This window comes from Tenrec ecaudatus, chromosome 1, assembly GCF_050624435.1.
Source record: "Tenrec ecaudatus isolate mTenEca1 chromosome 1, mTenEca1.hap1, whole genome shotgun sequence".
Taxonomy (NCBI): Eukaryota; Metazoa; Chordata; class Mammalia; order Afrosoricida; family Tenrecidae; genus Tenrec; species Tenrec ecaudatus.
The window spans coordinates 143855807-143879621 of NC_134530.1; the positions used below are offsets into that span (position 1 = coordinate 143855807).

At 56.5% G+C, this 23815-nt stretch overlaps 1 protein-coding gene across 2 annotated transcripts; it reads left to right on the forward strand.

Moving 5' to 3' along the window:
- The first annotated feature begins 3856 nt into the window (after window positions 1–3856).
- Window positions 3857–14869, forward strand: AMPD2 (adenosine monophosphate deaminase 2). 2 transcript variants are annotated; one of them, XM_075559159.1, is made up of 18 exons: window positions 3857–4239; window positions 8657–8787; window positions 8906–9036; window positions 9327–9395; window positions 9485–9596; window positions 9738–9924; window positions 10096–10237; window positions 10463–10552; window positions 10676–10805; window positions 10907–11101; window positions 11188–11319; window positions 12257–12420; window positions 12584–12710; window positions 12790–12953; window positions 13196–13316; window positions 13495–13668; window positions 13782–13892; window positions 14021–14869. In XM_075559159.1, the coding sequence occupies exons 1-18, from the start codon at window positions 4230–4232 to the stop codon at window positions 14228–14230; spliced, it is 2400 nt and encodes a 799-aa protein (XP_075415274.1). In that variant the 5' UTR covers window positions 3857–4229; the 3' UTR covers window positions 14231–14869. The 2 variants fall into 2 exon arrangements, with proteins under 2 accessions (XP_075415274.1, XP_075415268.1); XM_075559153.1 differs by lacking the exon at window positions 3857–4239 and adding an exon at window positions 5045–5222.
- The last annotated feature ends 8946 nt before the right edge of the window (window positions 14870–23815 follow it).

Below are 23815 nucleotides of genomic sequence, written 5' to 3' on the forward strand. Positions count from 1 at the left end.
CAGTGGTGAGGATGGTGATACTAGGAGGGTGGAAGGAAGGTGGGGTAGAAAGGGGGAACCGATTACAAGGATCTACATATAACCCCTTCCCTGGGGAGACAGACAACAGAAAAGTGGGTGAAGAGAGACATTGGACAGTGTAAGATAAGACAAAGTGGGATGGGGAGGGAGGGGGAAATGAGCTGATACCAAGGGCTCAAGTAGAAAGAAAATGTTTTGAGAATGATGAGGGTAACACATGTACAAATGTGCTTGACACAATGGATGTATGTATGTATTGTAATGGATGAGCTCCCAGTAAAATTATTTTAAAAAATGTTACCATGTTGGAAATGCACAGGAGGGCAGGACTACCCTGTCCTATAGGGTCATGAAGGGTTGAAATCAGCTCCATCGCATTGAGTCTGGTACTTTTGGTGTTTGGTATCTTACTATATGCTTATAACATAACGTAAACCCTCCTCCTGTGGTAAACCGAGGACTTGGTAGAGTGTATTTGGCTTTATTTCTACCCTTGCAACCACAGATGTGGAAAACTAGCCCTATTCTGAGAGAGAGCCTCATTGTTCTGAGATAGAAATGTTTTCAAAAGGGGGTGAAGGAAGATGCCGGACAGGACAAGATATGACCAAATAAGAATTTATAAATTATCAAGGGCTAATGAGGGAGGAGGGAGCAGGGAGGGAGGGGAAAAAAGAGGACTTGATGCAAAGGGCTTAAGTGGAGAGCAAATGCTTTGAGAATGATGAGGGCAAAGAATGTACAGATGTGCTTTACACAACTGATGTATGTATGGATTGTGATAAGAGTTGTTTGAGTCCCTAATAAAATGTTTAAAAAAACATAATCTCAGTATCATCACACACACACACACACAAACACACACACCAAAAAAATAAAAAGAAAGAAATGTTTTCCAATGGACAAGGTCTCCAGGCTGAATAATGTGCCCCCCCACAGTAGTCCTCCGTTAAGGATAGTCATAAAGGAGCTACCATGAAAGATCAATCCTTCCTGCCTCTGGCAGCCCACTGTGCCTGTAGATGAGAACAATCAGGTTGTATAGGTGACCCGCAGTAAAATGTAGCAACCCCCTTGGGAGGGCTCAGGGGCCTTCGAGTTCAACTAGCACTAGGTCAAGACAATGTCATTTCATTGCCTGTTCATTATGACATTCGGTTATATCACCCATTGACTCCATGATATACTATGTGATAAGTTAGCTGTGTGACCTGCCTGCCTTGTGACAGTTCTGTGAGCCCCATTATAGGTGCCCATTGGAAAATGCATTCACTATCTTGGTCCTGGCATAGGGACAAAGAGCCCCCATGCCCTGCTGTCTGCCTGTCTGTCTTTATCATTTCCCACAATTGCAAAGTTGCTCCTTGTGGGAAACAGAAAACTTTCTTCCTCGTTGCCTCCCCCGGATATATGCCAAACTTGCTACACATGCTAAATGGCTATACACTTGGAGGTCAACCAAGGTAGGTCAGGTGTTATTCTCACTAAGGGTTATCAGCCATTTAGAGCATTCAGACTGTAGAGTCTGTCTCACCTTAAGTAGGACCCACTCCCTTTGATAAGGATAGCAGATTGTTCCCCTGAAGGAGAGCCCAGGGAGGGTGACCCACTCAAGGTGACCAAGGTCAGGCTGCCATAATGAGTTTAGGGTCCGCCCATCTTGTCACATGTATATCCCTAGTTCCTCCCCTTCCTATTGTGTACACGCCTAGCTCATCCCCTTCCTGTTACGCCTATGCCCATTGTATACCCCCCTCCTATCGCTTGTATTGCCAATTGTACAGCCCCTTCCTGTGACGTGTGTCTTTACTTGTAATTAGGGGGCATACACGCCACCAGAGATATATTAGCCTTGGTTAGTAATAAATCTCTCTCCTGCCCCCTCTGCGTGCACTGTTCGGGGACCTGACTGCTGAGATCACAGCCATCCAGGAGGTGAGCATGCTCCCATGAAGTGTGTCTGACTTTATTTTACTCTCTCCTAGCTCTCATTCTCTATGACTTTATTGTAATCTTTATATATCTCAACCGTACAATTGCGCTTGCTAAACCTGTGATTAGTTGTTGGGGGGCTGGCTTCCCTCACAGCTCCTGAGGACCTGTTGACCTGTGGGGATCCCCTCACCCCCCACTCCCTCTATTGTTGAACCTTTAAATTTCCAATCTTCCTGTCTTAACAGCATTGTGGTAATGAATGACTTTTTTCATACTTTTCTTTTGTTGGGGGCAACTTTTCCACTCCCTCCCTCCCCCGAGTATTTTCCTGGGAGTAGAATTTGAGGGTCAAACAAAGTGAGCCTTTGTAAGACACTCGATGACATATCTATCAGTTTATACTCCTTCGTAGTTTATGCGGGGGGCTGCAGAAAGCTTTTTGGAAAGTGGAATGAACAGACTCTGGGATTTTGCCAGGAACTTTTTGAAGCCCTCTGAGATGGGTGTGCCGAACTCACCATATCTTTGCCGACATTTGGATTTTTTTCCCCCTTGCTAATTTGATAAGCAAAATACAAGATTTGTTTTCTTTTCCATTTTATTGTTTCCTTATGAGGGGATCATCTTTTTTCCTCCCACATGGCTGGGGAGCCCATGTGCTTTGGTCTGTCCCAGGTGGGGAGAAGTAGGCAGGGCATCACTGGAGGCCGTTCCAGATGTAGGTGGAGAGCAGGGTCTAGACTCAGGATCTAGAATGCGGTGGAGGAGGAAGTTTGGGAAGGAGTGTGCATAATGAAAACTGAGGATCTGGATAAAACAGCTTCAGTATAAACAGCCGTGTGGGCGAAGGACTCACAAGTGGGAAACTGGTAAGTCTCATAGAGAGCCCGTTCTCAATGTTGTTGATCTACTTAATTATGTGGCAGGGGTGGGGCTGCTGACGGCGGTATAACTGCAGCTCCCTCCACAGTCCAACTTCACTTCCTCAGAGGCAGGCTAATCAACCCACGAGGGCGGAGGCCTAGGACACGAGGGTGGTAATAACTCGCGGCTCCGCTATATTTATTAGCTCATTCATCCCCGTCACTAGATAAAACCAGTTGAGATCAAAAGGGCATCAGCTACTCAGATGTCAAGCTTAGAAGGCAGGAAGGTCAAATGGACGCTGGAACCTGGGGGAGAAGTGGATGTGAGCTGCACTGGGGATTCCAATCCACGGCACTAAACAAGCCGAGTATGAACCGTTGGATGGGAAACTGATCTGCTCTGTAAAAACTCTCGTCTCCTCCCAGTCAAGTTAAAAGGAAGCTGAAATAACCAGTCAACTCGTTACATTTTACAGGCAAAATAAAAGCACACCGAAATAACTTGCCCGACCGCATCAGGTAGCTCAGTGAGGGACCTTGATTTGGACATGGGGTGATTTAGCTACAGAGCCTAAACTCAACCACCAATTACCTGAAATAAACGTGGAGAGGGGAGCCAGGACAGCAGCGCACCCCGGCCCACCTACACCCGTCAAAGGAAAACAGATGGCCCACAATTGGAGCGCTGTCCTACCAGCCTGCTTAGAGTGAAGTCTGGGGTAGTAGCCCGCACCAGACGCGCTGCCCTCGTTTCTGATGCAGGACCACCCCATAGGGCATGAACGGGCGCTGACCTTGGGCCAAGCCCTCTGCGAAGGGGATTTTATGTTGAAGCCCCCCAATAACCCCTGCACGAGCCCATCCCATCTCACACGGATGAGGGAGGTAGCGGGCACAGAGTCCAGGACCGGGGCCCAGCCAAGCCGACCGGTGCGTGGAGGCTGGCCACGTGGCGCTGGGAAGAGGGAAACCTGGCGGGGGCGGGGCCGGCCTGGCGGGGGCGGGGCGGGGGGCGGGGCCCGGCACTGCACAGACCCGGCTTCTGGTGGGGTCGCACCTGTTGCGCGCCGCTCGCCCGCGCAGTCCGAGTCCGCAGAGCGGACCCCGGATACCCAGAGCGCTGAGACGCGGGACGAGTTCCGGGTCCGGCTCCCGGCGGAGCACGTGGCTTGACCGGCTCAGTGCCGGGCTGGGGGCCTGGACGCCGGGGTTTCCCGAGGCCATTCCAGCCGCCGAGGTCGCCGGGAGCCTCCGCGCTTTAGCTGGCAGTTCTGAAAGGCTGCCCTACTTCCCCCGCTGCCTGCCAGAGAGGGGCCCTTGGAGCAGAGGGCGGTCTGGACCCGGGTTCCAGGCTCCGCAGACCCTCTCGGGGAGCCCCCCCCCCCAGAGTCCCTTGGGGCTTGCAGTATGACCCCAGGTGAGTGCGTGCGTGTGCGTATGCTTGTGTTAGCGGGAGGCTCTCCGGGATATTGCTGTGGCCACAGTGACAGGAGGTGGGGTGCGTGGGGGAGGGTCTCAGCACAGCCTCCAGGAGCGAGGCAAGCTAATTAGCTCCTTCCTAATTGAGAAGGAGCGTCTGAGTGTGCAGAGAGACAGGGAAACCTTAGAAGCAGCTGAGGTCTCCTTCCCAGACCCCCAGAGAGCAGCTTCTGCCAACCGTGGAATTTTCCCAAGACGGCCCCTCCCGACGCGCTGGTTCCCCGTTCTATTGGCCCCCTCCTCCCGAGCTGGGCCACCCCCGGAGCTGGGGGTCAGACACGTTAATAAAAGGGAGCTTTGCCCGCAGAGGGGCTCAGTGTCCAGGGAGCACCCCAGGACGCCTGCCCTGAGAACATGTCCTGTCCTGGGAGGCAGGGACCGGATTCCTGTTTATCTTTTTCTATCGGGCTGGCTGGACCAGCCAACCTGGACTTTGGCTCCCTCGCTCAGGAGCCCTGGCAAGGGGTGGAGGTGCCGGCAGGGCTGGGGAGAGCGCTGGGGGTTGGTCCTTTCCCATCTTGTTTTCTCGGCGCACCCACTCCCAGTTCCACCCCCACCCCGGCCCAGCCAGTCTACCGCGTCACTCCGGGAACTGAGGAGGAGGGAGGAGTGGGGGGGAGACATCAGGGGCGGGATGGAGGCCCCGCTCTCTGAGGTTGCCAAGACAACATCAGAAATCAAGGCCAGGGCCTCTTCCGCCCGCCAGGCCTCGGCTTCCTGCATCAGTCACTCCCGCTGGGGGCGGGGCAGAGGGAGGGGTTGGATGTGGCAGAGCGAGGCCCCTGCCGGAGCCGCTCAGACTGCCCCCCATTGTCACTGCCGCCCCAGCCATGGCATCCTATCCCTCTGGCCCCGGCAAGCCCAAGGCCAAATATCCCTTTAAGAAGCGGTCCAGCCTGCAAGCCGCCGCCGCAGGACCAGGTGAGCGAGTCAGTGCTACCCGGCCGGCCTCGTGCGCCGCTCTGCCCACCGCCTTTAGACCAGGCCACCGTCCCTTCAGGGGGCACCCTCCCTGAGGATCTGCCCCGCTCCACTGTAGGGACGCCTGTCTGGAAGGTCGTGTGGGTAGAATGGGGGTGGTGGTGTCAGGCTTCTGTGTCGGGGGATGCTGTTCTCTGGAACAAGGAGTGGGCGTGAATGTGGGCACAGCAGGAGGTGTGTTTGCACACGTGTCAACTTGTGAAAGGTCGTGTGGTGTGTGTGTGTGTGTGTGTGTGTGTGTGTGTGTGTGTGTGTGTGTGAATAGAATGGGAGTGTGAGGACCAGCTGGCTTTCGGACTGGCCAGTTTAGCTGTGCCTTTCCAGGCAGGCTCCAGCTCCTGCAGCTAGCTCCTCTTCCGGGGACCCAAGACTTAGAACCTCTGGGGTGGGGAGGGGGTCTGCTATTGTGGGCAGGCACCCCGGATCTGGGGAGCTCAGTTGTGTGACTGTATATGGTTTGCTGGATTCTTGTCTGTGTGTGAGCCTATCCAGGGGGATAGAGTTCCTGAGTCTGACCCTCTGGGGGTTCAGCCGCGGTATTGCGGGTGTCCCTGTGCCCGTTGGTCTGGCTTCCATCCTTGGAGGCAGCTCTGCGCCATTTGGAGCAGGCAGCACAGCGGAGGTGCCTGGACAGCTCTCAAGGGCTCAGTTGGCCAGTCTGTGCCTGCTGAGGGCTTCCTGACGGCCCTGGGGACTAAGCCCTAACCCATCTCCACCTTGGTGACCTGTCAAGCTGCCTCCCCACCCCCCAACAACTGTCTGTTCCTACAGATTTGAGTGTCCCCTCATCTGCGTTGTCTATGCCACTGAAGATGCTTGGCTGGAGGTCTACACTGCTTTGAGAGTCAGCTTTGGTTCTCTGTGCTCAGGTCTAGGGCAGGCAGCGGGTGTATCTCCTGGGGCTAGGGCTGGACCAGAGACCTTGGGTTGTCACATGGTGAGCCAATCTGTTACTCTTCTTCACATTCTTGGCAGTGAGCCAGGGAGCAGGAGCTCATTGCAGGAGACCCTGGGAAGGGGTTAGGGGGTGGTGGTGTAGCACAATCTTGGAGTTGGTAGGAGTAGCTGAGGAGGAGCTGTGCTCTGACTCATGGGGTTGGCCCCCTCCAGCCTGGTGGCCTCTCCAGGTGTGGGTGTGGCTCATGCTGTGGCCAGGAACCTCCAGCCCAGGACCCCAGAGAAGGGTCCAGCAGGCAGCTGAGTTTTCTAGGTCTTGACACCCCCTTCCCTCCAAGTGTGGAGGTTACCCCCGCAGAATGTAGCAGCAGCCCCATGGCAGATGTGGGATCGCTCTGGTTGGTAAAACCTGCCCTTGTCCCCCTCACAAGAGTTGTGGGGCTCCAGACCACCCCAGAGGGAGAGGGCGCTGAGGTTAGGGCCTTTGGCTTCATCCTGCCCATCCAGGCTGCAGTTTGGGGTTGGGAGTGACCTGGGGCTGTATTTGAGGGAGAAGGTGTATAGAATCAAGGTTCTGGGGCATGCAAGAACCTTAAGTTCTGTCTTACATCCTAGGGGAAGGATAGGGGCCTGTTTTCTGGTGGCCTTCCTGACTTCCCCCTCCCCCCTCACCAAGTTCTCTGGCCTGACCCAGAGACTGCCCTGCCCCCTCCCTCTCCCACCTCCAAACCCAGCAGCAGGTGGGCTACATGTGGATTTTTGAGGGTCCCAAGAGTCTATTGGCGCAGCCCCTTGGGCTGGGGTTTTAGGGACACTCGCAGAGCCCGACTCAGCTGACTGATCAGGGTGAAGGCAACCTCTTTTCACCCCTTGGTTTTATGGAGGAGGGCCTGAAGCTTAGAGAAGTAGAGGCATGCCTGGAAATGGGAATAGAGGTAGACTCCATTCCTCCCTAACCCTTCTTCTGGACAGTGTGCCCTGTCCCTCACTATATAGGCTTGGGACAGGAGCTGCAGGCCTAGGGGCCTGCTGTCCTGACTGCCAGCCAGTCTCCCCAGAGGAGGCTAGCCCCAGAGGGTAGTATGGGCAACAAGCCCCTGAGAGGAGGGAACAGCCAAGCCCGCCTGCTATGCAGGCTGGGAGGGCCCCTTCTTTTTCTGCTACCCCTTGGCCAATCAGGCCCTGCCCACTGTGGGTCTCTGAGGACTTTAAGGAGGCTTGGCCCTTCCCTGCCAGCTTGCCCAGCTCCTATCAGCCTGTCCAGCTCCTCCCCCTTGGGGGCCCCACATCTGACTGTGCCCCAGCACTGTAGAGGTTAAGGCCCTGATCCCCTGCGAGAGTTCTCCTTACCTCCCGACTGATTTCTGGGCTCCCCTGAACTTCCCCAGCCCCCTGGGCTTCTCTGTCATCCCAGGGTCTCCCCTGCTGGCCGCTGCACTTGGTACAGCCCGTGCTGGCCCCTGAGCTGTCCTGGGGGACTGGCTGCAGCTTCCTTCACACAGCCGGCAGCTGGGCAAGGGGCACAAGGCTGCAGACAGGAGCCCCTGAACTCTGCAGGTAGGGCTCAGGGAGGGGCTAGAGTAGGGGGCTGAACTCTAGATCTAGGGTGGTTCTTTCCCCGTTCCCCCGCCCCCCCCCACTTTCTTTGGCTATCTGGGAACCAGGGAAGTAGGCATGGAGACTTTTAAGATGGACTTTTGGAGTGAACCCCCAATCCTTCCAGAAACCAGAGTAGAGGGGAAAAGAGGGTGCTGGAGGGGAGCACCCCAAAGCTGGCTGCAAGAGTCAAGTTGGGTGTGAAGAGCCAGGGAGGGTCCCTGAGGGTGGGCTGGGAGCTCAGTTCCAAGGCCTTCACCGGCAGCCTTCCAGGCCCCCATCTGCCCTCAGTGGAGACTCCTGTGACCTGGGGCCTCAGAGTGGCACTGCATGTTTGTGGCAGCTCTCTTTGGAGAGGTGGCCAGCATAGGAGGGGCCAGCAAGGGCCAGGCCACATCTTGGCAGCTCTGGGGTCCCGGGGGAGAGGGCAGGCCTCCCAGGAGGAGAGGCCCCTGCTGCCCAACAGGTCCACTCCTCCCTGAGGGCTGGGCCCATGTCAGCGCCTAGTGGCCACTGGCATTTCCCCTGTGGTCTGCCGGCCCTCTGCTGGGGTGTCTGTCTGCTAGGCCTGGTCCTGGCCTGCCTGCCTGGAGCTATGGTCTGGGGTTCCCTAATGAGCTCCTACTGTGTGTGCCTGCCTGCCTGTGAGCTCAGGGCACGTTCCCATGCTGGAGCAGGTGCTAGGTCAGGAGGCAGGGTCTCCACCCAGGGGCCAAAGAGTAATGTGTCCAGGTCTGAATCAAGATCCCACCCAAAGCCTCATTTCCTTGGACTCCCAGACCTGCACCCTGGGCCCTCTCCAGCTTCCCTCTGGGCAGGCAGGGGCCCAGGGCTTCCAGGGGACACCCTGGTACTGGCCCTGAACACCACTTTGCCTACAGAGACCCGGGCCGGGCTGGGCGCCCCTCCACTCCAGTCTGCCCGCTCCCTGCCGGGACCTGCACCCTGCCTGAAGCACTTCCCCCTGGACCTGCGCACCTCCATGGACGGCAAGTGCAAGGAGATCGCAGAGGTACCACCTCGCAATGTGCCGCTGCCCCGCAGCTCCCCGCCTTCCGCCTCAGGCTGCAGGGCACACCCAGCTGGCCATGGCGCCCACCCTCTATTGTGGGCTCCCCTCTCTCCCCCAGGAGCTGTTCAGCCGCTCCCTGGCAGAGAGTGAGCTCCGCAGTGCCCCCTATGAGTTCCCCGAGGAGAGCCCCATTGAGCAGCTGGAGGAAAGAAGGCAGCGCCTGGAGCGGCAGATCAGCCAGGATGTCAAGTGAGCGCCCGCCCCATCCCCGCCCATCAGCAGAGGCTCCTCACCCCTCCACTCTTCTCCCAGCCCCCACTCTGCCTGCTGCCCTGGGGTTCCCCCCTGCCCCCAGTCAGCGTGGCCTGGAGCATCTTCCTCAACTCGGGTCCATTTTCTCTCCTCCAAAGTGGGGCCAGGGCAGCACCCGCGGCACAGGGTTCTTCTGAGCCTGCTTGGGTCACATGTGCCCATCATGCTCCGCACCCAGGCCAGGTAGCAAGGGCTGCCCTGGTATCTGCCTGCCCTCTCCCCTCTAGGCTGGAGCCAGACATCCTGCTTCGGGCCAAGCAGGACTTCCTGAAGACCGACAGTGATTCGGACCTACAGTGAGGAGGGCAGGGGGCTGGGGGGCAGGGGTTAGCGGGGGCCTGCCCCAGCATGCTGCGAGACCTCCATCACCCCTCCTCTCTCACAGGCTTTACAAGGAGCAAAGTGAGGGCCAGGGCGACCGGGGCCTGCGTGAGCGGGACGGGCCGCTGGAGCGGGAGTTTCAGCGGGTCACCATCTCTGGGGAGGAGAAGTGTGGGGTGAGTGGGGCCATGGGCCCATGCGTGGGTCCCAGGGAGCTCTGCTGGCAGGGAGGGGGACCTGGATGGAAGACAGGCTGTCAGCGGGTCTGGGGTTAGGGTCTGGGATCCGAGGCGGGGGTGCGATTGCTGTCCTTCCAGGTGCCCTTCACGGACTTGCTGGACGCAGCCAAGAGTGTGGTGCGGGCCCTCTTCATCCGGGAGAAGTACATGGCCTTGTCCCTGCAGAGCTTCTGCCCCACCACGCGCCGGCACCTGCAGCAGCTGGCTGAGAAGCCTCTGGAGACCCGGACCTATGAGCAGGGCCCTGAGACCCCTGTGCCTGCTGGTAAGACCCCACTGCCTGCCCCACTCTTAGTGCCCTGCCTCTTGGGGGCCCTGGAGCCTTGATCCTGGGGAGGGGGGATTGGATAAGCACTTGGGCTTCATGCTGCTTTGGAATGGGGGAGCTAGAGAAGGTTGGGAGAGGCCTGGCCTTACTAGCTCCCTCGACCCGCAGATGCCCCAGTGCACCCTCCTGCGCTGGACCAGCACCCGTATGAGCACTGGGAGCCGAGCACCATGCCCGGGGACCTGGGCTTCGGGCTGCGCATGGTGCGCGGCGTGGTGCACGTCTACACCAGCCGGGAGCCTAGTGAGCAGTAAGAGGCCTGGGGCGTGTGCTGGGGCCTCCCAGGGGGGCTGGAGAATAGGCCGGGGGTGCTCAGCCAGGGGCTGGGCCAGGGGTGCCAGGCTAGGGCCCAGTGTGTTTGTGATGGGGGTGTAATGCTGGGGCCTGGTGTGTGATGGGGGAGGGCTATGCCAGGACCTGGTATGTGGTAGGGGCCGAGCCTGGCTGCTCTCCTTACCTGCTTCCCCTCTGTCAGCTGTGCAGAGCTGGACCTGCCTTACCCTGACCTGCAGGAGTTCGTGGCTGACATCAATGTGCTGATGGCCCTGATTATCAACGGCCCCATGTGAGCCCTCTGCCGCCCGAGCTCTCCTCAGTCTCTTCTCCCCGGCCAGTCCCTGAGCCCTCCTGCAGCCCCGGGCACCTCCCTTGGGCCCTGACACCCTGCCATGCTCTTTGTCCTGCCCAGAAAGTCCTTCTGCTACCGCCGGCTGCAGTACCTGAGCTCCAAGTTCCAGATGCACGTGCTGCTGAACGAGATGAAGGAGCTGGCCGCCCAGAAGAAGGTGCCCCACAGAGACTTCTACAACATCCGTAAGGTGGGCCTCCCCATGGAGCCCTCTGCATCCCGACCCTGTGCCTCGGCCTGGCCTCCCCCTCCTGGCCCCCAGGCCCACTTGCCAACACCAGCTCCCACCAGGTGGACACGCACATCCACGCCTCGTCCTGCATGAACCAGAAGCACCTCCTGCGCTTCATCAAGCGGGCCATGAAGCGGCACTTGGAGGAGATCGTGCACGTGGAGCAGGGCCGAGAGCAGACTCTCCGGGAGGTGTTCGAGAGCATGAACCTCACGGCCTACGACCTGAGTGTGGACACGCTCGATGTGCACGCGGTCTGTCCTTGGGCCCTGGGCCTTGGGCGGAGGGGCAGGGGCATATGGCGGCTGGCGGGCGACTGAGACCTGCCCACCTCCCCTAGGACAGGAACACCTTCCATCGCTTTGACAAGTTCAATGCCAAGTACAACCCGATTGGGGAGTCCGTCCTCCGGGAGATCTTCATCAAGACTGACAACAGGGTCTCTGGGAAGTACTTTGCTCACATCATCAAGGTAAGGAGGAGCAGCAGCCGAGCCAGCCTGTGGGCAGCCTCGGTGCCTGAGCCTGGGCCCCAGGGTCAGGGGCTGTCTACAGCCAGCATGCCATGGCCACAGTCAGTATGAGGCCACGCAGTGGGCCAGGAAAGCACGGGCTTCCTTGTGCTTAGTGATTAATCTGTAGTGAATAAATACACGTTTTTCACCACTTCAAAAATCCTGCCTCTAGGTATGGCTGGCATTTGCCTCTCCCAACCCCACGGCACCTCTTTTAAAACTTATAACCCCCGACAGGGTCAGAGCACCCAGTAAGCAAGGTAAGCACCGGCTTACCTGTGTTTACTCACTCATCTGTAGTGAACAAGCTCACATAACCTTCACGCCATAGTCCACTACAGATGAGTGAGCAAGCCCAAAGAAGGCCCAGCTGCCCTTGCTTGCTGGTGGGTCATCCACCCCTCAGAGCCCAGCTGAAATATGGGTCATCTCATACCAGAACAATGGTTTCCTTTTTTAAAAAAAACAATTCTGAGAGGTGATCCCGACCCCACCCACACATCTGGTGTGATCCTGCTGTTTTTCTTGTTGTCCACGCCACTTAGCATCCTACCGTGCTTACGATGCGTGTGTTTACCGATGGCTCGGCCTGCCGGGGTGTATGTGTTGGGCCACCTGCTTCGTCTCGTCTTCTTCAGTCCTACGTCCCAAGCAACCACCCCTGTTAGATGTGGGATGGGAAGAGGAGACAAGAAGGGCAGGGAGTTGATGCTCTCTGAAACCTGTGCCCCAGCGCAGGGAGGCAGGCTCTGCTTTTAGATGTGCCCCACGGTTCCATGCCCGAAGTAGACCAGATTCCAGGGAGCGGCTGTCCTGAGCCTGTGGGGGGGGCGCACGGTGAGGTGGGTGGGTGGGAAGCCGGCTCTGACAGCTGCTGCCCACGTGTGTCTCCCAGGAGGTGATGTCGGACCTGGAGGAGAGCAAATACCAGAACGCTGAGCTGCGGCTGTCCATCTACGGGCGCTCGAGGGACGAGTGGGACAAGCTGGCGCGCTGGGCCGTGATGCACCGCGTGCATTCGCCCAACGTGCGCTGGCTTGTGCAGGTGCCCCGCCTCTTGTGAGTGCCCCTGGGGTGTGAGCACATGGGCCCTCACTGGCCCCCTACCCCCTGCCTGGGGCCACTCAAGGCTCTGCCCATTTCCTATGGGGTTCTGTGTGCCCTGTGCTGCCTCTGACCCTGCTGGCCTGCATGTGTGTGTGTGTGTATGTGTCCCCTGCAGTGACGTGTATCGCACCAAGGGCCAGCTGGCTAACTTCCAGGAGATGCTGGAGAACATCTTCATGCCCCTCTTCGAGGCCACCGTGCACCCTGCCAGCCACCCGGAGCTGCATCTCTTCTTGAAGCATGTGAGTGGGCCGCCTGGGGTGGAGGGCAGCCAGCCAGCTGGCCGGAGCCTCTGGGCCTGACCTCAAGGTCCTGTGCCAGGTGGATGGCTTTGACAGCGTGGACGACGAGTCCAAGCCGGAGAACCACGTCTTCAACATGGAGAGCCCCCTCCCTGAGGCCTGGGTGGAGGAAGACAACCCACCTTACTCCTACTACCTCTACTACACCTTCGCCAACATGGCCACGCTGAACCACCTGCGCAGGTGCCTGTCTGCCCTCTGCTGGCTGGCCTCCCCCCACCCCACCCCCCACCTGGCTTTGCTCTGGGCCTGGCCTGCCTGGGGCCACCAGGGCTCTAGCCCACTGGTCATCCTCCCACCTGTACTATTTATGTCCTTCTCTGGGCCTGGGGCTCTGTCGCTGTCCTTTCCCCTCCTCCCCCCGCACACAGCAAGAATTACCCCAAACTCAGGAGCTGACCAGTCCCTGTCCCCCCACCCCGCAGGCAGAGGGGCTTCCACACGTTTGTGCTGAGGCCGCACTGTGGGGAGGCTGGGCCCATCCACCACCTGGTGTCAGCCTTCATGCTGGCTGAGAACATCTCCCACGGGCTGCTGCTACGCAAGGTGAGTGATGCCCCCACCTACCTGTCCCCTATTAGCTCCCCCTACCCAGCTGCCAGTGCCACTTGCCCCTCTGCACAGCAGTCCCAGCCTGGACTTCCAGGTGGCCTGGGCCCCACAGTCAACATGCCTTCCCAGCCTGGAGGCCACCTCACAGGCCGGCTTCCCTGCTGCCCACCAGGCCCCAGTGCTGCAGTACCTGTATTACCTGGCCCAGATTGGCATCGCCATGTCCCCGCTCAGCAACAACAGCCTTTTTCTCAGCTACCACCGGAACCCGCTCCCCGAGTACCTGTCACGTGGCCTCATGGTCTCGCTGTCCACTGATGACCCCCTGCAGTTCCACTTCACCAAGGTCAGAGCCCTGGGATCTCCAGGTGCCCAGCATTGGGCCCTGGCAAGGTTGGCATTGCCCCCCCACTCGGGTGAGCCATCTGAGGCCCCTGACCGACCGCCTCCCCCGTGCAGGAGCCTCTGATGGAAGAGTACAGCATCGCCACGCAGGTGTGGAAGCTCAGCTCCTGTGACATGTGTGAGCTGGCCCGCAATAGCGTGCTCATGAGTGGCTTTTCCCACAAGGTACATCCTGTCTTCCCGGAGCGAGCATGCCTGCACCGGAGGTCCCTTCCTCCTTGGGGCCCCACCCCTGCCCCTAGGATGGTCACCACAGCCGGCTGCAGCCCTGCCCATTCTCCCGACCCCCTCAGGTGAAGAGCCACTGGCTGGGACCCAACTACACCAAGGAGGGTCCCGAGGGCAACGACATCCGCCGCACCAACGTGCCCGACATCCGCGTGGGCTACCGCCACGAGACGCTGTGCCAGGAGCTGGCCCTCATCACGCAGGCCGTGCAGAGTGAGATGCTGGAGACCATCCCAGAGGAGACGGGGCTCCCCACCAGCCCAGCACCCCAGTGAGCCGACCAGCCCTGTCCACTGCGCCCGTGTTGTGACCATGCCTCGTTCCCAAGCTCCGCCCCTCACGCCCAGGTCTCTGCATGTCTCCGTTATTTCGTGTGTTGTCCTGTGCATGTCTGACCACGTAGCTGTCCCTGTGTCACCCCGAGGGAGCCACACCCAGGAATCTGCTGCTGCCCGATGGGTGGCCGGGCTTCAGACTGGAGGGCTGGCCCCGCCCTGCTCCCTCAAACCTCAGTGGCCGGCCAGGGCGGGGCCGGTGGGGGTGGGGGCACTATGCTGCCTGGTCCCCAGGGGGTGGACTCTGACCGTGGAGGTGCTGGGGCAGGACCCCCATACCCCACCCCTGGCCTCTGCCACGTCACTGCCCCCAGAGCCCCTCTCCGTGTCCTTCCTCCAATCCGTGTGCACCTCTGGTGCCAGCTTCCTGTGCCTCTGTGGGAGGGGCAGCACCCTGCACTGTGTGTCCATGGCTCCCGAGGCTGGGTCAGCCACCAGCCCTGGAGGTGGCCTCCCTAGGACGGGGCCAGATCCCGGCAGCCTGGTGTGTCGCATTCCCACCGAGGGCTTTGCTGTGAAACAGTGTTTGATACAGTCCTGTCTTTCCGAGTGCATGACAAATAAAGATTATTTAAGTAATGCGGCTGGCCGGGTCTCTGTTGGGAGGGGAGCGGTCTGCCCAGGCCCTTGAGGGCAGGGTTCCTGGAACACTTAGAATGGAGCTTTCTGGGGAGAGCGCCTGGGCTGGCTGATGTACCTCTGCAAATGGGAATTGGCAGGGGGAGGAGATGGGGGGAAGCGGTGGTGGTGAGGGGCCCACAGGAGCCTGCATCCACCTTGTGCCCCAAGTTACATCCCTGCCACAGTAGCACGGTGGGGGTGGCATCCCCTCTGTGCCCCCACCTACAGCTCTCAGGACAGCTGAGTAGATGTGGGATGGGTCCTTAAAAGCAGACCTGAAGCTTTGGGGACACAACTGGCAGGGTTGGGGGGGGGGTGGTACATGGTGTAAATCGCTCCACGTTCGGGAGATTGTATTAAGGTTTGGGGCAAGCTGGTGCATTCTGAATGGATCCTTAACCAACTTGGGTCTGCCCCATGCCTCATTACCAGGAATTAAGGTTTCTGGGGTGCCTCCTTGGGCACAGAGGTCAAAGGAAGCTGGGGTGTGTCCTGTATGCGCAGGATCTGAGCCACAGAGAAGTCTGGGGCTGCTGCTGCTGCCCCTTGGAGCCACCTGCAGCCGTGGTGGGAAGACAGGCCACGGCTTCGGGGACAACCAACCGCCCGAGAGCAGCGGGAACCTGTGTGTAATTGAAGGCTGTGTGGGAGCTGTGTGGGAGCTCCTCTACCCCAGTCCTGCACACACCAGGGGAGGGTGGGTCTGCCTCTGGCCCTGTGCCCCTCAGCGGGAACCCGCCATACCCTAAGCACTCCTGATCCCGTGGTTGAGACCCAGGGTCCATCCCAGAGGCCTCCCCTGCCAGACCTAAAGTCACAAGACCAGGAAAACCCTTCGAGCCCGCCTCGTGGCGCGGCGTGTCTCAGGGTGGAACCGGGTTCTCCACAAGTGCTTGGTGCTAATGCCCAACACCAGTCATGGAGGCCGATGGCCAGGCCTTCCTTACACGCCACCATTAATGGAATTTGAACCCGCAAGCATGCAGGTTAGCTGCAGTGATAGTTAGGCTGTGTGTGAATTTGGGCCAGAATTCTCAGTTGTGTGACAGTTGATGCCTCCTTTGTCCTGTGACCGTACACGTGAACAACTCCATTGCTCTGGGCAACAAGGCAGTTGCAAGAGGAATGGGTGGAGCTCAGCCCTTGCTAAGGTCACCGTTCTCGGGGTGCTTCCTTGGGTGTTGTGTGCTTCACACATCAGTACACAACGTGCAGAACTTCCTTGTACTTGCTGGCCGGGATCCTGCAACTGGCTTGGCACGGGCAGTGCTCTGCCATGTCGCTGACTCGGGGAGTTGTTAGTGGCTGGGCATATTGCCTGTTGACAAGGGACTCACTTGATTCTGCCTCCACTGGCCTGCACTCTCCCTGCTGCCTAGTTCCTTGGCCCCCTGTGCTTGCGTGATTGGGACGGGCCTCCAGTGTAGCATCTTTCCATGTACGTAAGCTGGACTGGGTTTGCCTGCTCTCCTGATGTGAGCTGCACCCGGCATGAATGTAATGTGTAAATATATATCACTGGTATTGCTTCTCTAAAGAACCCAGCCTAACACAAATAGCCAAAAGCAAACTGCCAGCAATTGTAGGGATGGCCTCAACTGCCATCTGGTCAATTCTGGTTCACGGTGACCCCTCCTAGCCACTTCGGTGCCGTAGAACTGAGTGTTAAGAGCTGATGATGCCTGAGACTGGGCACCACTGGCTGGTTTCCTGGAGCAGAAACAGGCTCAGGAGGTGAAGGGGCCTGAGGGAGGACCTGGACTAGAGTTCAGCGGCTCAGCCCCCAGCCCTCTCCTCCTCTTCCCTCAACTCCAAGGAATGGTGCTTTCCAAGGGGAAGGGAACGTGAGAAGGTGCGAATGTACTTAATCACAGTGCTGCCTACTCTCCATCTACGATACAAGATCGGAAGATCTTTCTAGAAGATCCCTTGAAGGCTAGAACTCTGTCCCTTGATGGCGCTCAGGCCAGTGGGGGCTCCCTGTTTGCTCCTGGAATTTGGTGTTGAGAGACGCCCCGATTCCGTTTGTGTCGTCCCTGCTGTGTTCTCAGTGTGTTCTGAGGCTGAGCTCTGAGATCACGACCGGAGTTTCTTAGCGAGCAAACCGCGATTTGTTTGAGCAACTTGATTCTGGAGGTTCGGTTTCTCAGAACTTTCCCTCAAGCATGACAGCCTTAAAAGAGTGAAGCCTTCGCGCTTTTTCCTATCTGAAAAGAAAGTGCCATGATCAAAGAAATCCAGGAAATGTAGAAAAATGGGAAGAAAACTATCTCACTCAGAATCTATCAACATCACCCAATATGTGCTCATCTCCCACTGCACCCCCAGATCTACTTATGTATTTTAATGTCCATATACTCCTTTCAGCCTTTTCTGAAAAGGTTCTTTAAGAGTTGAGACCGTACGTACGGCTTTGTGCATTTAAGATCATTTCTACATTTCACGTTGCATTAAAACACCCTGCAAATAACACTGTAATTACTATGCACAGTCTATTGTGAGCCCCACTGTAATTTGCCCTCACAGCTCTCATCTAGCGAGTAACTGGGCTGGTATCCCAGGCAGCATTGCTACCTCTGGAGTCAGGCCTCCTGGGCTTGCCTTTTCTTCCCCCGCCCCCACCCACTCTGGCTGTGTGACCTTGGGCAGTTGCTTCCCCTCTCGGCACCCCCGCTTCTCACTTGTTTCATAGAAATAATACAACTTTCCTTGTCAAGGGTTTGGGTCCCAGTGGGTCCTCAGGAGCAACTCTGCAATTGTGGAAAATAATACAGACAGACAGTAGGCCACAGGAGCACCATATCCCTAGCTCAGGCCAAAGAGTGAATGTATTTTCCAGTGGGTATCGATATTGAGGCTTACAGATCTTTCAAAAGGCACAGTGTCTCAGTGCACTTATCCATAGTCAGCGGGGAATATCGTAAGCGGGTAGCATAATAAACCAGCAATGAGGTGAGTCATGTCTTGACCTTGAGCTTAGTGACCTAGAACGACCCTGAGCCCTCCCCAGGGGTGGCTATCTACAAGCCGCATCAGAAAAGGATGTCAGAGTTTGCAACATTTTGCAGTGAGTTGAGCTATAGAACCGGAGTGTCCTCTGCAGGTAGCCGCCAGGCGTAGTGGGCTGCCAGAGGCAGGACTGATTCGGCTTTCATGGTAGCTCCTTTATGACTACTCCTTAAGGAGGGTGACTAATGGCGGGGAGGCGGGGCACATGCATTTGAAAGCATCTCCATCTTGGAGCTATGGAGATCTTTTTCAAAATAGGGCCAGTTTTTCATGCCCGTGGTAATAAGCGTAGAAATAAGGCCAAATACACTCATCCAAGTCCTCCGTTTACCACATTCCTCAAAGTGTTAATTTGGGATTTATTAACCATCTGATACACAGCACTCAGTAAGCTGTCAGTAAACATTAGCGATCGTTACCATTGCTTAGTTCATGACCCTAGTCTCGATGCCCAAAGGGAGTCCTGGGGGCACAACAGCCAGGCCTTTGGTTACTAACCCAAAGATTGGGATTTCAAACCCACCCAGTGGCTCTGCAGGCAGGCCCCTGGCCACCCGCTCCCATAAAGCTTGCAGCCCAGGGAACCCCATGGGGCAGTTCTACTGAGTCACATGAGGTCACTGCGTGTTGGAACCATCCCGACCCACCAATGAAATTCAACAACAAACAAGCCCAACCCCACCGCCATGGACTCAGTGCTAACCCAGCGACCCTATGAGTTTCAGAGGCTGTCAGTCTTTAAGACAGTCTCATTTTCCTTTCTTGGAACTGCTGGTGGGTTTGAACCCCCAACTTGAGGTCAGCTCTCCAACCAGAGTTCCTACTAGTTACCAGGTCCAAACTATCGATGCTTTTGATACAAATGGAGCTGCTCTAGGGCACCCCACTCCAGCTCCCTCAGCAGTGGAGGCATGCTGGGCGGCCCCGATGTAAACAGGTTTGAAGTTGGATCATCCCCTGCCTGTGAGGTGTGTGTGCAGGAAGAATGAATTCAAACAATTGGTTGGCTTTAAAAGGCTCCAAACTGCATAAGAGAACAGGCAAACCAACCTGCCTCCTTCAGCCACCCTTGTAAGGCTGCCCAGCAGGGTCCACCCCAGGCCACACCTCACCCTACTCTACCCATGGGGGCCCCCTCCCCAGGACCACCTCCCTGGAGAGTGGAGGGGAGCAGGTGGGGAGTGGCAGTGTCCCCGAGACTGGGGGTGTGGAGCTTGACTAGGGTTCCGGGAATCCTGTGATTGCAAATCCAGCCTCAGAGCATTCACCCCCTCCAGGTGTCACATTGGGTCAAACTCCAAAAGCGGTGCCAACCATTGACAACCCTGCCACCCGGACCAAATTGGGAACACAATGGCCCCAAGTCAGTATGACCCAGGTCAGTTGGGGTGGGGGGTTCTGCATTGCTGGACTGTGTGTAGGGGCCTGAGGAGGTGTGTGTCCCCTGACTTTGAGGGAAGACCAGGAAAATTGGGGCAGGCTGGGGGCTGGGAAGAAAAACTACAGGGGCTGAAAAAGAGGGACAAAGTGAAGTGAAATGGCAAACTCTTCAATTAAAGGTCTTCGGAGAAGTACATGTCAACTTTGATAGCTGTTTAATGTCCGTCCACACAAATTGTCAGGATATTTGAAAACAATTTGTAAGCTGGGGCTTTGGCGGGCGTTTCAGAGGATGCAGATGACTGAAGAGAAATCATGGCCAATAGACAGTGAAGTCCCTTCTGCAGACTCCAATAACCTGAGACGCACCCCTGCGAACTCGCTCTTAAAGCGATGAAGAATGGGTGCTGTGCCGTGTGTAGGAACTGGGGCGGGGCCTGGGGCGTGAGCTGTGTGCTGCTGCTGCGTGTGTCCCGCGTGGACTGGGACTCTGCCCAGTGCAGTAGAGGAGGCCTGACCCCCCCTGGAGGCCTTTCTTCCCTCTGCCATCGAGCTCATTTGACTCATGGGACCCTGCATAGGGTTTCTGAGACGGTCCGTGCTCATGGGGGCACACAGCCTCATCTTTTCCCCTTGGAGGGGCTGGGGGGTTTGAACCACGGACCTTGTGGTTAGCAGCCTAGTGCTTGTCCCACAGGCCACTCAGGTCTTTTTGACTGGCTGTCCTCTCCTGGACGCAGGTGCCAGGTTTTTCTCCCGCAGAACCACTGGGTGGGTCAAAGCCCCACCCTGCCTGGGTTAGTAGCTGAATTGTCTGGGCCCCAGGACTCTTTAGAGCTGTGCAAACGGCCTTCTTCTTTCCACTGAAACCAATTTTATTCCAACGCATCAGACAACAGTTTGGGGGGAAGATGAGGAGACAGATGAATAACTAAGAGGGAGTGAAAGTTCCCAAAGTCAGGAATGGGATCAATCCAGTGAGGAATGTTTTTAATTGGGAGTCCCGTCTCATTCTGGTTCTGACAGCGCTGCTCTCTGGAAGCTTTGGTCCGCAGGCCCTGTGGTCTGTGTCCGTTCCTCTGCTCAGGGTCTGTCGGCTGTTCCCGCCTTTGGCTGTTGAGACTTGGGCTGCAGCGCACAGTGGAGACCAGCCTCTAACCGCTCAGTGTAGACCAGGAGCTGGGTCGCTCAGTGTAGACCAGCCTCAGTCCGCTCAGTGTAGACCGGAACTGGGTTGCTGCCTCAGCCCGGAGTTCCCTGTTTGGAGGAACCGCTGCACAGTTTTCCCAGAGGCTCTCCTGCTTTGCACTCCCACCACCAGGATCCCATGCTTCCCATGGCCCTCCAAGCTCCCATTGTCACCAACAGTTGTTTTTTCCGTCACCATCTTCCTCAAAACCCACCGCCATTGAGAATATTCAGATTCATAGCAAACGTCCCTATATGAGGTTCTTGAGGTTGTAAATCTTTGTGAACAGCCTCATCTTTTTTGTCCAGTGCAGCTGATGGGCTTGAACCACCGACCTTGCAGTCCAATGCTCACCTGACAGTGTCACCAGGGCTCCTTTTATTCATTGTAGTGTAGCTGAAAGTTGGAACCGGCTTGACGGCACCTCACGACACTAACAGAGAGAATGAAATGGTATCTCCTTGGGACTCTGGCTTGCATCTCTCTAGGCCTGGCTGGTGGTGTAGTGGTTACGTGTTGGGCTGCAGTCCATGGTCAGTAGTTCGAAACCACCAGCAGCTCTGTGGGAGAAAGATTGGGCTTTCTACTCCATAAACAGTGACGGCCTTGGAAGCCCACAGGGGGTCGCTGGGAGTATGGACTCCGTGGCGGGAGTTTGGCTCTTGAATGACTGATGGTGCTGAGTGTCTTATCCTGTGCTCGGTGGCCTTTAGACCATTGTCCTCTTTGGTGAAATGTCTGTTCAAGTCTTTTGCCCATTTTATGATCTGGCTGTCTTTTTGTTGTTGAGGTTTTATATAATTTTGGTTATTGGATTCTGTGTGAGTCTGGGTGCTTTAGAGAAACGAATCCACAGCGACTCATATGTGTGAGAGAGAGTTTTATATGAAGGGTAAGTACCTATCAAGAAAACATCCCAACCCAGTGCTGCCCAAACCCACAAGTCCATCATTAACCCATATGTCCGACACCGATCCATAAAGTCCTCCTCCATCTCACAAAACACACGCAATGATGCCGACTGCAGGAGGAAAGCCGAGTCAGTGAATGTGTAAGCATCTCAACGCTCGCTGGCAGGGGTCTCCACACGGCTGCTCCAGCACCCAGGGCTGCATCGGGGTAGGTCCATGTGGCTTCTCCTTAGGGATGTCTCACGGGAAGTGAGTCTTGCCAGTTGAAGCAGGGAACTGGCTAAGGCAGCTGCACCCTGGTCCGACCATCAGAAAGCAAGAGACCTGAGAACTAACAAGGTGAGGCTCACTGAGCCATTTATCTCTCCGCCCTTCAAGTGACCCCACAATGTTTTATCAGCGAGGTTGGCACAATAAGCTAACTACCTCAGATTCTTACTGAGTATATGGTTTCCAATGACAGCCTCCCAGTCGGTGGCTTGTCCTTCCACATTTTGGGTAAATTCTTGTGGTAGTTATATAACCTGTTGTCAATTTGAGACTTAAGATGGAAGGGGTGGAGTTTAGCCTGTCAATCAGATCACAGTTTGATTACCTCATTTGGAGGGGCTAAGGAGATAAATAGCTCTCTGGAGGCAGGACACACGCCCACTCTCTGCGAGACATTACTGACGATGAGCCTGATGCAGGCAGAGCTCTGGAGCTGGAGGAGCCACGTGGAGACCCCTGCCAGCACTGAGATGCTTCTACCACCACTGGATCCACAAGATTCCCCACCTACTGGCCTGTGATCTTCCTGCATTTGGTGCCATTGCATGCGTTGTGTGAGTCTGAAGAGGACTTTATAGATTGGTATCGGACATATGGGCTAATATCGGACTTATGGACTTGATCTGCACTGGGCTGGGATGTTTTCTCAATATTCAATGGCTCTTGTATATAAGGCTCTTTCTTATACACATATGAGTGTCTCTGGATTTGTTTCTCTCGTCGACCCGGCCTAGCACAATTCTTTTGATGAGTATCTCATTGCCATTTGTGACTCAGAGTGACCCTGTAGAACAGGGCAGACCTGCCGCTGTGGGTCAGTCTTCAGGGAACTAAATCCTCATAGGAGTCAGAAGCAGCCGTGCACTTGTTTCAGGAGGGCCCATTGATTGGTTTTCATCTTGTGCTGGCTGTGCCCCTGCTGCAGAGGGCTTTTGTGGCCCTGCCCTGCAACCAGCCCTCCCCCGGACCTGGGACTGGCATCTGTGACCACCCTCTCCCGGCCCCTCCAATTCAGTGTAGCCGCTAGTATGGCCATAGGGACCCTCCCCACCTTGTAGGTGGGAACCGGCCCGTGTTCTCATTTACTTTGGACTAATTACCCTACCTCCCCGACTTCCCAGGGAGATGTGGGAAGGGAAACGAGGATCAACCCACACCCGGTCTGAGTTCCCAAAGAAGCAAGGCACTGCCGTGTGTGTGTGTGTGTGTGTGTGTGTGTGTGTGTGTGTGTGTCTCAGGGAGCACTGCCATGCCAGCCACGCACATGGGCTGGGCATGAGTGCATTTGATGCCCATGAAGACTGCATGGTAGCGATCACCATCAGCCTGTCAGGGAGGATCCTGGTGCCCGGTGACAGAGGAGACTGGGCCCTGCAGGGTTGGAGTAGAAACATGCCTGCCTCCTGAAGGCACCTCGGGGTGGACTCAAACCTCCGACAGTTTGGTAGAAACCGAGTTCCTTCACCCAGTTTGTACCTGCAGGGGCTCCGGCTATCACCATAGTGCCCGTTTTCTTCATGTAATGCCTTGTGGAAAACAATTTCATTGGCATCTGCTCTAGAGATCGTACAATCCAAGCCTTCATTCATAAGATTTGTGTAGTCATCACCACCATCAACTTCAGAACACCTTCTGCTCAGTAGACAGAAAACCATACAAAACCCAAATAGCAAGCAAAGCAGGCAAACAAGCAAAACTCATCAACGACGAGTTAGAATAGAAGAAAATCCCAATCCAAAAGGAAGCAGGAAATATTAAAAACTGAAGCAACTTTAAAATGGGCCAAAGGGAGATCAGATGATAAGGTACTACGTTCCGACTTATCTGCATCTGCCACAGTCAGCCTTCCCATGCTCTCCGTGTGGTAGCAAGGCTGTTCGCATGCCTCTCCAGGAAACCCCTCTGACCAGAGCCATGGGACTGCCCCCAGGTGGAGCGTGCTCCAGGGTTGGCCACAGCCCCACCCCTCCCGCTGCCTTCCTCCTGGCCCAATCCACATGTTGCCAAGAAGGGATCTAATGAAAATAGATTTCTCAGCGTCTGGTCTTTGCCTTCCCAGCTGTGAGACCTTGGACCAGTTGCATGTGCTCTGAGCTGCAGGTCTCTATCTCGCATTGGGGATTCCAGGCCGCTGCATGAGCAGAG

Bases quoted from the DNA above. Each gene is read 5' to 3' on its own strand.
- AMPD2 (XM_075559153.1), top strand. From the start codon at position 5,132: ATGGCATCCTATCCCTCTGGCCCCGGCAAGCCCAAGGCCAAATATCCC. The intron at 10,553-10,675 runs GTGAGCCCTCTG...TGTCCTGCCCAG, and splicing joins CTGATTATCAACGGCCCCAT to AAAGTCCTTCTGCTACCGCC. The intron at 10,806-10,906 runs GTGGGCCTCCCC...AGCTCCCACCAG, and splicing joins ACTTCTACAACATCCGTAAG to GTGGACACGCACATCCACGC.